This window comes from Drosophila subobscura, chromosome U, assembly GCF_008121235.1.
Source record: "Drosophila subobscura isolate 14011-0131.10 chromosome U, UCBerk_Dsub_1.0, whole genome shotgun sequence".
Classification (NCBI taxonomy): Eukaryota; Metazoa; Arthropoda; class Insecta; order Diptera; family Drosophilidae; genus Drosophila; species Drosophila subobscura.
This window is the reverse complement of record NC_048534.1, coordinates 8,568,644-8,579,727: the sequence shown is the minus strand read 5'-3', so window position 1 is coordinate 8,579,727 and position 11,084 is coordinate 8,568,644. Positions and strand designations below refer to the sequence as shown.

The following is an 11,084-nucleotide window of genomic DNA, read 5'->3' as shown; positions in this document are numbered from 1 at the left end:
CCCACACTCATACAGATATATAAAGAGAGAGAGAGAGGGAGGGAGAGAGATAGAGATAGAGAGACACACACTCTGGCGCACAGCGACAGAACGAGGACGAGGACAGCGTCTCCACCTTCACTCATTTGCACAAAACACACCCACAACTTGGTCCGAGCCGGCGAAACTTTTTTCGCTCCCACATTTCTGGTTTCCACGTGGGGTGGGGACAGGGCGGCACAGGCGGGGCATTGTTCTTGTGCCGCCATGAAAATTAATGAAGAAGTGCCCGACCCATGTTCCAGAGGCACTAAAACTCCGTGGACCCACCCACCGACTGACTGACAGACGGTTCGGTATTCCTTTCTGGGTTTCTTCTGGCTGGTGTCGGAACAAGTCGTGGTTATGCTTCCAGGGGTGCGGATACGCTCTTGGCTGTGAATTCCTTTTTTTTTAAGGAAATCTCTAAAGATGGCAACTTAAAGGTTTAATATTAGTTGGATTGAATAAAAAGATTAATAGCCATAGGAACAACTTACGGCAGATCAATTGAAAATGACTAAAAGGTGGAATACCCAGGGATCAAATAAGTCAGGTTGATTCTCCACTCCGCGATTCAAATGAAACCGTCGCCTGGGGTTAAAAAGCTCTTTTAAAAATGTCGCGCTTCCAAAGACAATATCTGCAATATCTGCTAGACGGTCGAAATGTCCATAAAAAGGCAATGTAGAAACAAAAGGCAATGGGAAACCGATTTGGACACACAAACGGCGCATTGGGCAAGGCAAGCGAGTGGGTCTGTTCGCGACTAGAGCTGGGTCTAAGGGTAGTCCCTGAGCACCCCGCACTGACTCACCCAACTGGGGCAACACAGAGGGCAGACACAGGCACACACATACGGTCAAGTGGGAGCTGACCCGTTCACATTCAGGGGTGCCACCAACCCTATTTTCGGGGACTGGGGACTCCACTCCAAAGGGGGACCCAGGCCGGCAAATGTCGCTAGATGGCGCCAGACGAGACGCGCGACACCGAACAGCAGCAGCAGCAGCAGCGACAGCAGGACACGGATGGGGCGACGCCTTTGCTTTTAGCTTGATTGCCAAGCCTAGTTAACTGTAAAGTTTTATAACTTTGGGTAGCCCCAGCCGCGGCCCCTGCCGCCACTCTTGCTCTATGCACCATGCCCCCCATGCACCCACACACCCACCCTTCACCCACGCACACACTTCCTCACAAACACAGACACCTTCGGATGGACTCACCTCGAAAGCGTTCAAATCGGTTGGTTTATAGCACGCGCCAACGGCAGCCATTGGACCTCATCCTCTAAGCCTTGTTTGCCTCGTCTATCGTCTCTCTATGGTCCCTCTAAAGCCCTCCCTCTCCATCCTTGACAGCGTCGACGCTGGTACGACCCTTTTAAAAAGTCGTCAATACTTGGGCTGCCCATCCACATCCCACTCAAGGACAGGGCGAGAGGCAAGCGTGCAACGGCCTCTGAACTCGCCAGCAGAATGGGATGGGAAGGAGCCATGAACGGACAGGACACGAACCCGTGCCGTACCCTTACTCATTCCTATTCCCGTTAACGGACGAAGACCAGGACCAGGACCAGGACGAGGACGAGAAAGAGGACTAGAGACCAGGCGTCTATCAAATTCCAATTTTGGTCCCTTTTTTCCTGCTCTCTCTCTGTTGGCATTCAAAGTTTATGGCGTCTTTTTAGCGTAAATCCTGCATGGCATTGCCTGGAGTCCGGTCCTGCTGTTGCACCCTTTGGGTACCGTTGCCGGACTACGACCCCAATCCAATCCAAGCCCAGCCCAGCTCCCTCATGGCAACCTATCGCTTGGGCAGCATCTTCAATATCCTCAGTTGTCTTTTTCTGGTCACCCGTGCAAGCCACACTCAAGCCCACACACACACACACTCGGGGCAGCCAAGAGGAACCGGTAACGGGTACGGGTACATTTTTTATTTCTGTCGTCTCATCATAACGTGTTTGTCGTTGTACCGTTTTCGGGTCCCATATTATTTTCGTTATTTTTTGCCAGATTTTATTTTTAGTGCCCAACCTTTAGAGGGAGTTATGGCTTGTTGACTATAAAAAGTGTTAACCTTTCACGTACCCATCCAGAAAACTACCCGAATGATATCGAAATTATATAAATAGGTCTAACGGTTGGGATCAATTCTATATGATCTCTCAAATTATACTCAGAAGATTCTCCGTTTTTCATTGAAAGTTTGTCCAGTCTTTTTGGAGCGTAAGGTAAAGGCTGGGTCAATCAGCTCTACAGGGAGAAGCTAATCAGAATTACTTATTCTTACTTATTCTCAATTTATATGCCGCTCAGAGCATACTCTATTGCAGGTAACCGCTTCCACTACTGGGTAATTAAATATTTCCCATTCTGATTGCAAAATCCCACTTTGTTTACATATAAACCCCACAACACTGAGCGATAACCTTTCAGCTAATAATGATTGTGTACTCTGTAAGACTGTGAGCAGCAAGCTTAGGCGCAATTATCAGACAGTAGTACGGAGCTCAGCTCAGTGCAATTCGGGCATCCAAAGTGTTCACAAGTGATTCGAGATTCGCAAATACCGGAAATGAAGGCCGCTAGTCTATGGAGCAGCTTCGCTAGCTTGCTCCTGCTCTGTGTCGTGGTAGGTCAGATATTTTGCCTTGTGTTAATCCCACAAGTGACGTGATATCCGAATCCATTGTATTCGCAGATGGGAACAGCGTATCCCAGTGCCGAGGGACCCAGCCAGTGGGTAATGGAGCAGGCCAGGGCGCTGCAAATCGATGACGAGATTCTGGGGGAGTTGTGGCGCACTAAGCAGCCGGTGGTTATCACTAAGCCGGACGCAGAGGGTCAGATGTGCACAGTGACCTACAAGCTATCGGCGGACGGAACGAGCATCTCGCGAACCACAACGAGGGAGGCTCCGCCGGCAAGACTGGAAACGAACGTGGACGCGGCTAAGCCTAACGAGGAGTGGGAAATACTGCCCAATCGACTGCAACGACAGTTTACCCCGAACCTTGGCGCGGACTTTGGATTTTCATTGCGGAATGGCCTTGGCAGCACCTTTGGCAGCATCGGAGGCTCGAACGGTTTTCCCCAGTGGCCAATTCATTGGCCATCCTTTAACCTGCCACCCGGGGTAACGCCACGTACAACCACCAAGACCGAGGTGGACGATCAAGGACGCACTGTCACTTCTACTTCTAGCTTCTACAGCGGCCCGCTGCATCCCGGAACTAATCTATTCGAGGCGAAGTTTCCAAGTTCGGCAGCTCCCAATCCCAACCCACTACCTCCCCCACCACTCCTGCCCACACAACCCTTCCCGGGACAAGCGTCGCCACCCAATCGGCCTTCATTCAGCCTTCCCCTTCCTGTCCTGCCTAGTCCCCGTTCGACTACACCTCTACCTTCACTAGCTCCTGGCTTCGGACTGGATATGTTAACTACCACACCACTCCCGTCTCTCGACGATTTTTTGCAGCAGCAGACGACCCCCAGAGTAGAGGGAAACTCGGATGAGAGAATTCCGCCTCCACTGCCCACGAGACGACCACTGGAGAACGCTCCACAGGAAGGCGACAAGTCCATCGAGGAATACCTATCGAAGGTGAACCTCAGCCCCTCGGATATATTGTCACAGAATGGAGAAGTGGTCAAGACCATTGTGGATAAGGATGGTCGCGTCCTGAGTGCCAGGTTTGTCCTAAGCACTGTCAAAGTGGAGGATCAAAGGCCTCAGGAGCCACAGCCCACCAAGTGACGTCATTTTGACACAGACTTACTTCCTAGGAATTGCCACAATAATGGCTTCAAGGAAATACTTTGAGCATAAGCAAATAAATAATTTTCAAAATAAAAGTGCTTATCAGTAGAGCTCTGTCCGAATTATATTTTGAGGTGTCTGAGGGAATATTTAGTGGGTCAGCAATTGACCTCGACCTCAAACGATACGGAGATTGTTGGTTTCGAGAGAAGTGCGAGGGGTGAACAATCTTTTACGATTATATTTATAATACAAATTCATCAAGAAATTCCGAGCTTATGCTAAAAACTTACCTGGAACGCCTCTAGTATTTTTACATTTAAGCAACTACAAAGCGCTCTAAAATATTCAAAAATTCCAAGATATATCATAATTATTATTCGAAGAAATTGCCAAATTAATTAAAAAGCATAAATGATTTTGTAAAACTAGTTTATTACAAGCAATTTCTTTTTTGTTTTGCACTAGCAACTGAGCTGTAAAGAATCGAACGAAAGAAAAAATATAATTTCAATAATCAAAAATCAACAAAAAGAGTATTAAAAAAATAATAGAAATGAATAGATTAGGCATGTTAACAACATAATTAAAGCGAAAAACATATACATAAATTGCAGCCAAAATAATTCAAGCATTAAGAGATCAAAAATTATAAAAATAAAAGCGAAACAAAACGAAACGGAATGAGAATTTCAATTTGAATTTCAAAGTGAAATTATTAACAAACAAAAAATATTGCATAATTTTGTGCATAACGCATTGGTGTGGCCGAAACGGTTGGTGTTGTTGTTGTAGAGATGTTGTTGTGTTTTTTTTCAGAGTAGTGATTGTTGTTCTGACAGAACTCTCTCGCTGTCAGTGTCTCTTTCGCTCGTTAGCATTGCATTAGTTGCGTTACATTTATAAGCCAAGCATGTCAGAGAAAAGAGAAACTAGATTAGTAAAAAATTGTTTGTAAATAAGAAAAAATATCAGCTTCGCAATAGATTCGGCAGTAGGGTGTCTTAAATCTAGTCGATGCGGTACAATCGAATGGAAAAAGAAGCAAAGCAAAGCCCGTCCGACGGCATCTGTAACTAATTAAAAGCGTTGGCAAATTCAACAAAGCATAAAAACAATTACAAAGGGAATAAATATTTGAAAAATTTGTGCATTTCGTGTGTGCATAATTTTTGTTTTGCATGATTTTACTTGCTAAATTGTTTTTTGTCCAACAACAAAAAATACATATTTGTTTTTTCGGCACTTTAGTAATTTTTTTGCAGTTTTTATGTAAGTTATTAATAAACGTTGTAATTCGCCAGTGGCATTCAAATTTAATATGATGTAATATGAAATATATATCAAATTGGATTTCAATGGAATAAAAATAACTGATTTGTTGCCGGAATGGGCATTGTTTGGGTCATAACAAATAGTCTTTGTAGTCAAAAAAACAAAAAACTATCAAAATGTAAACATGTGATGATCCTAATAGTAGAGAAAATTGTATGTAAAGGTAGATAGTAAAATTTTCATAATATATAGATAAAAACATCCAAAATGATTTGAGATCAAAGCCCGTAAGCCAAATTGCATCTCTTTTCAATATAAAATGGGACGGAAACTTATGAAGAATACTCGCATGTTGAAGGAGTGTTTCTAGAGTGAGTACTTAAAGTCTTTACTCACCAGATTATCGAAGCGCAAGGCATCTTCGTCGCTCAGTCCCATGCTGCGAGTCAGCTGCAAGTAGGTGGAGGTAATGGGTTTCAATCGCTCCAAATCGAGTGGTGGCAATGGCAAGGAAAGCTCCACATGTGGCAAGCCACGTAGCTGGGGAATGCGAAGCTCTGGCAGCGCCCTGGGCGGACTGGGTAGCTCCAGCTTGAGCGGTGCCTGCACGGCCACTGGTGTCGAGGTAGAGGCCGGATTGCTGTTCTTCGGGCTGTAAAATAGAGATTTCGTTAGATTGATCGGTGTATGGGCCACTTGGGGAACGGTAGGCGTGGCCACCGAGGCCATCGGTGAGCGTGCCCGAGACAAGCTATCTGGCGAGGTCTTGAAGGTGGTAATGGAAGCGGACGGAGTCGCCGGCAATGGGGAGGATGCCCTGGGAGGTGCCGAACTCTTGCTCTGTGCTGCGGTGGTTGCTGTGCTTGTGGAAATGGTAGTGGTAGGGGTAGCACTAGGGGTTGGGGTAGTAGTGGTGGTTGGAAAACTGAGACTTTGCAAGAGGCTGCTGCCGTAGAGGGGCGGCGCTAGAACCGGTTCATGGAGCACCGAGCCACTGGCATAGAAGCGTCTCATAAAGTCGTAGTACTGAAGGAGATTGTCCCGCGACTTTAGAAGCTGCACATTGAAGCTCTGGGTCTGTCCCTGGCTGGGCATGGGGTTCGGGTTGGCATTGGGATTTGGATTGGGGTTGTTGGGCTGCTCGGAGGTCGAAACAGCCGGCTCCGTCCTGGGAACTATCCCTGGTGGACTCAACGGACGCTGCAACTGTGTCTTGACACGTATCTTGGGCACGCTAACCGGTGTGGTCTCGACAGCCGCCTGTGTACGGGGCTGTATCGCGGTGGGACTGGGTGGTGGAGCCCCGAGAACATCAAGCTGTGTGGCACTACAACTGCTGGCAGCGGCGCCCACACCGGCCACGGGCACTGAACCCTTGAGATCGGCACTTGAGTGGCGCCGACGCTTGGCCGTGGGTCCCGCCTCCAAAGAGCTCTCCGTATGCGATGAATAATTCAGATAGTTCTCCACTTCCGAGGAGCTCTCATTGCCGGCCAGCTCTGCGTCCTTGCATCCACCCGTCGGCGAGGAGGGTCTGAGGTTCTTCTTGCACTCGGGGCAGATTGTAAGGAAGCGGGTGACAGCCTCGCGTGGCAGGAATGCGTAGGTTTCCGTAATCTAGTGGAAGGAGCAGAAGTACAGTGTTTAAGTTGGCTAATCTTTGCATGGTTTTCCAAGTTCAGAACTAAGATCTTCCTGTACACTACACTCACAATTCGGTAGGTGCGCTTTTGACCCGCATGCATGCCACTGCGTCCGCCCAGCTCCATGTGCACGTTGTAGATGATGTCGAAGAACTCCTCCACACAGGCCACCTTGCGATAGATCCGACGACCGAATCCCTTGCTCGTCGAAGCGGCGAACAGGTCTACATCTCCAGGGTTGTCCGAAAGAACAGCGGACGCGGGAAGAGGTTTCAGACGTCGTCGACTGCCTGCAGCCTCTTCATAGCCGTCGGGACGATTTGTGGTGAAACCTGCATACAGAAAAGGAAGTGAGTCAACTGTTGATTTCCCGGAAACAGCACATTCGACTCTCACCCTTTGTTTTCACCCAGAAGCGAAATTTGGAGCTATCTGGGCGACTGTGCTCCTTGCCCTCCAGCGCCTTGAGAATACGCGCCTTTTTGCGCAACGTTATCGTCTTGGTCTTTGCCTGATCGCCGTAGGTGGTGAGGGCCCAGGGCTGGAAGAGCTCGTAGATGATATCACGCTGACCCACGGGCTGCTCCAGCTCGTCCACATCCGCATCATAGGCCGTCTCCGCCTCCACCTCACCCACAGTCACCGGTGAGCTCTCTTCGCGCTCATCGATGGCATACAGCTTCCGCTTTCCACTCCAGCTCTCTGCCAAGGGAGGCATCGACGAGGCTACCGAGGACTGCGCTTGTGGCGGAGGTGGTTCGAGCTGGTCTAGGCTGTGCTTGCGACTACCATTAGACTGCTCCATGATCGGCATGCACTGGGGACTAACTCAATCAAAATTAAATATTTTAGCACGACTCTAACAATCAGATCAAAGTCCAAGAGATAATGGATAGCATTGGGCAAGGATGGTTCAGATGGGATGTGTAATTAGAATTTTTATGGTTGTTCTCTGCTAAGTTGTGTTCTTTCTATTCTTCGTTTGGTGGGATTTCGGGGGCGTTCTGAAATAGAGAAGGTCACGGTTAATTTTAAATCAGCTTTGATACAGTCGTGAAAGGCAAACACAGTCCTGTGATACTCCGTTAAAACCTTTTATAATCACAAAAACTATCAGTATAATTTAAATGTATGTCCTGCATGGCATAGAAAAGTAACTTCCAACCTGCTTTTATATTTTCTTTTAATTCAAAATTAAATCCAATAAAAATACAACAATTATTTTGTATTATTGTGGATATCAGCTGATAAATCTTTTTAGAAACTGAAGATTTCATATGCATAAATAAAGTATATACATACATAAATATAAATATATTTAACTAAAATATATAATAAAATAAAAATACCGACAATTTCAGTTTTTGTTATCCACTTTCTTAAGCTACTAAATTCCGATGTTATGTATGTAAATAAATTGTATTCAAACATACAAGTTCATTTTCCAATTTGAAATTTTTATAGAAATAATAGACGGAAAGATGTTCCACCAGAGACTTTGCCACTTTGTGGGGATGAAAACCCAGTTCAAACTTGTAAAAACAAGTTTATAAATATTTATAAAGACTCCAGTGGTCTGGACTTTACGGGACACGTCCACACTCTTAAAATATAAATGTTGTTTTATACTCGTTCTAATCACTTGTCAACGTACTTCTGATTTAGATTTGTATTTAATTATCTCCACAGAACATCAGCATAAACACAAATTTGGTATTAACGAAAACGATTTAACAAAGAGTTAACGAAAAGAGTTTTTTAATATTATCAAAATTAACAGAAATCCCACAAAAACGAAAAACAAACGTCGAAACTTATCGGCTCAACAAAGAACTATAGCCGAAAAGGTTCAACTTAACAACAGCGAACGCGACGCGACCGAAATGAAAGTTCAAACTAAACTGACGGACCAACTGATCATGGTTGTGCCGAACACGTCTTGAAAGGATGGATGCTGCTGACCATTCAAGAACGGAACGACTTCAGGTCCATGCGAAGACAGGCTGCCAGATACAAACCGGTTACTTCTGCGAGCATCTTTGAACTTTGAACGCCCAAGTCAACGGAGGCCAGCAGACTGTCAAAAGGGGGTAGGGAACGGGAACTGGCTTCTCGCATCGCACGTACATATGTTTTTTGTAGTAAAAGTATCTCCCAAATCAGGCGAGCAAATATCCAAGTTCCTACCTCAATAAGTGGCGCAATCGAAGGGCAACCAACCCGACGAATGTCGAGCAGCATTGCCCAACCCGACGCCCAACCAGCCGCCCCTAACTCGGGGCATGAATGTTTTTCATTTTTGCTTAGCATATTTTCCGGCTGCTACGGAGCTCGCGAGAGCCGGCAAAATACTTTCGCTCATTTTTCTTGTCCGCCCGCGCTCAATACAAGACGATGATGACGTTTAGATGCCGGCTCTACCCAGTCAACATCCCCCAAATGGCCGCCTGTTGCGCCTTTAACGCCTCTCCGCCTTGAAGTATGCATTGTGTTGTTAGCGTTGCTCTGTTTTGTGGCATCACATGTTGCACCACACATAAAAGTGTGGCTGTTGGCATATGCAAGTTGAGTACTTTTCTTAAGAGGAAATAAACGGAAGGAAAAAAGTCGTCTGTCTATAAAAGGTGCACCGGGTCGATCACATAATACGAGAACGCCTCGCTGATGGAGCATTAAATTGAGCTCAAAAGCAGGCTTTGAAAAGTTTAACATATTTCAATTCGGGTCTGGGACTCCTGAAGTGGATTGGATTGTCTTAGATGGTGGTGGGTTTACTATCTACTTAAGGGTTACTTCATTCTTTTGAATTTCATTGCTTTTGTTGTTTATCTTGGTATTGTCCAAAATTATCTTGCCTTGCTATTGGCTATCTCTGTCCTAGAACTTGCTTTTCCTGAGAGCATGCTGCGACGCCCCTTCCCTGCCCTTTTCTGCCTCTTTTCTAGTGACGTCTGTCTGCATCTCTGTATCTGAAATGTCCGAGAGTTCAGCTTAATTACTGGACTGGACACGTAAAGCTGCTGAAACTAACAAAAAAAACTGGTTGATCTTCGACCGCCAAAATGGACAACTGTCATTTTCGTTCATTATGCAGGCATCCGCTCTTTTGAATGCTTAACTTCAGATATGCAAAGAAAATTTCCTGTATTATTAATAAAAACAAACGGTAGTACTGATAGGAAAAAGATAATTCAATTAAAAAATATACGAAATATAGCTGTAGTTTTGTTTGTTATTGTTTAATTTGTACAAAGATCTATAAGAAAGCTCTCTGAACCATTGCATTTTCGAATTGCACTCACGTTAATTCAATACATTTAATACAAACTCGCTGCCTTAGTGAGCGATTTGGTGGGACTGGCCGAGGATACTGTTAATTTCATCCAGCTCTTACACTCCGCAACTGACTGACTGTCCAGCAGCTCATTAGTGGACGTGCTCTCATCGCTTATGCATTGAAATTGGCAGTCACTTGTGAAAAAATCAATGCATGTCTGAGTAATCGATGTCCTAATGGAATATCTAAGCTAATACTGGCGAGGTGGGGGCCATTCATCGGCAAGCCGCATGAAGCTAAATGCTGACTCCCTTCTAGGACAATTACCGAAGCAACTTATAGACAAACAATGGATGGCTTTTGGCCATTTGGTGAGCTAATGTTTGGCCGCCTGGCCTGCTGGAATGGAGTTGCTCCGTGGCATTTGGCATTTGGTTAGCAATTAAGCAACTGGCCAAATAGCATGAATTAATCGAGCTACTACCGGCTGAGTAGTTGATCCAAGGAGTGCCGCTGGTTCCATCCGTAAGGAGGAGGACCAGAAGTGCAGCATCTGCGGCAGGACATTAAATACAAACAAGTTTCATTTCGGGTTCGATAAGCGAAGAAAAGATTCTCACGCTCGATCCCAGCATCAGCATCAGCATCAGTGGCAGGACATGGAACTTTTATAAGAAATCCCTCTGGTGTTTTGCAGAATTTTCACATCAAAATTTCAACGATTCGAGCCCAGAACTCCAGCGACCGACCCAGGCCGGTTATCCAAACTGGACAACAGCATCAACTGACGCTGAACTTTGACACTCATTCCGGCCAAGATGAGCATCAACCCTTCCCTTCACTTCCTCCGTGTGAGCAACCAGTTTTCTCTGCCGGTCAAGCCCCAGCCTCCGCTGGTCACTTGGACTCGGGCTTTCTGAACCTCGGGGTGTGTTTCGTTTCGTTGATGATCTGCATATGATTTGGCCCGCATGACTGTTTTTTCCTTTGGTTTTCGGCAAGATAATGTCCAGTTTTGGTTACCTTCTTTGTCTGCCGTTGAATGGCTTGGCATTTCGCTGATCTCCCTGATGATGCTGTGCCAAAGGACACCAATAAAAACT

The 11,084-nt window shown here is 45.9% G+C and overlaps 2 protein-coding genes across 3 annotated transcripts; one reads left to right on the top strand and one right to left on the bottom strand.

Annotated features, from left to right (window-relative positions):
• The first annotated feature begins 2,544 nt into the window (after positions 1–2,544).
• LOC117900967 lies at positions 2,545–3,881 on the top strand. 2 transcript variants are annotated; one of them, XM_034811548.1, is made up of 2 exons: positions 2,545–2,655; positions 2,725–3,881. In XM_034811548.1, the coding sequence occupies exons 1-2, from the start codon at positions 2,599–2,601 to the stop codon at positions 3,781–3,783; spliced, it is 1,116 nt and encodes a 371-aa protein (XP_034667439.1). In that variant the 5' UTR covers positions 2,545–2,598; the 3' UTR covers positions 3,784–3,881. The 2 variants fall into 2 exon arrangements, with proteins under 2 accessions (XP_034667439.1, XP_034667438.1); XM_034811547.1 differs by having other exon boundaries at positions 2,572–2,655; positions 2,716–3,881.
• A 526-nt stretch (positions 3,882–4,407) lies between these two features.
• LOC117900968 (mucin-5AC-like) lies at positions 4,408–7,503 on the bottom strand. The gene is made up of 4 exons (XM_034811549.1): positions 7,101–7,503; positions 6,774–7,036; positions 5,458–6,678; positions 4,408–4,718 (listed from the first exon to the last, which is right to left on the bottom strand). The coding sequence occupies exons 1-4, from the start codon at positions 7,420–7,422 to the stop codon at positions 4,602–4,604; spliced, it is 1,923 nt and encodes a 640-aa protein (XP_034667440.1). The 5' UTR covers positions 7,423–7,503; the 3' UTR covers positions 4,408–4,601.
• Between the last annotated feature and the right edge of the window lie 3,581 nt (positions 7,504–11,084).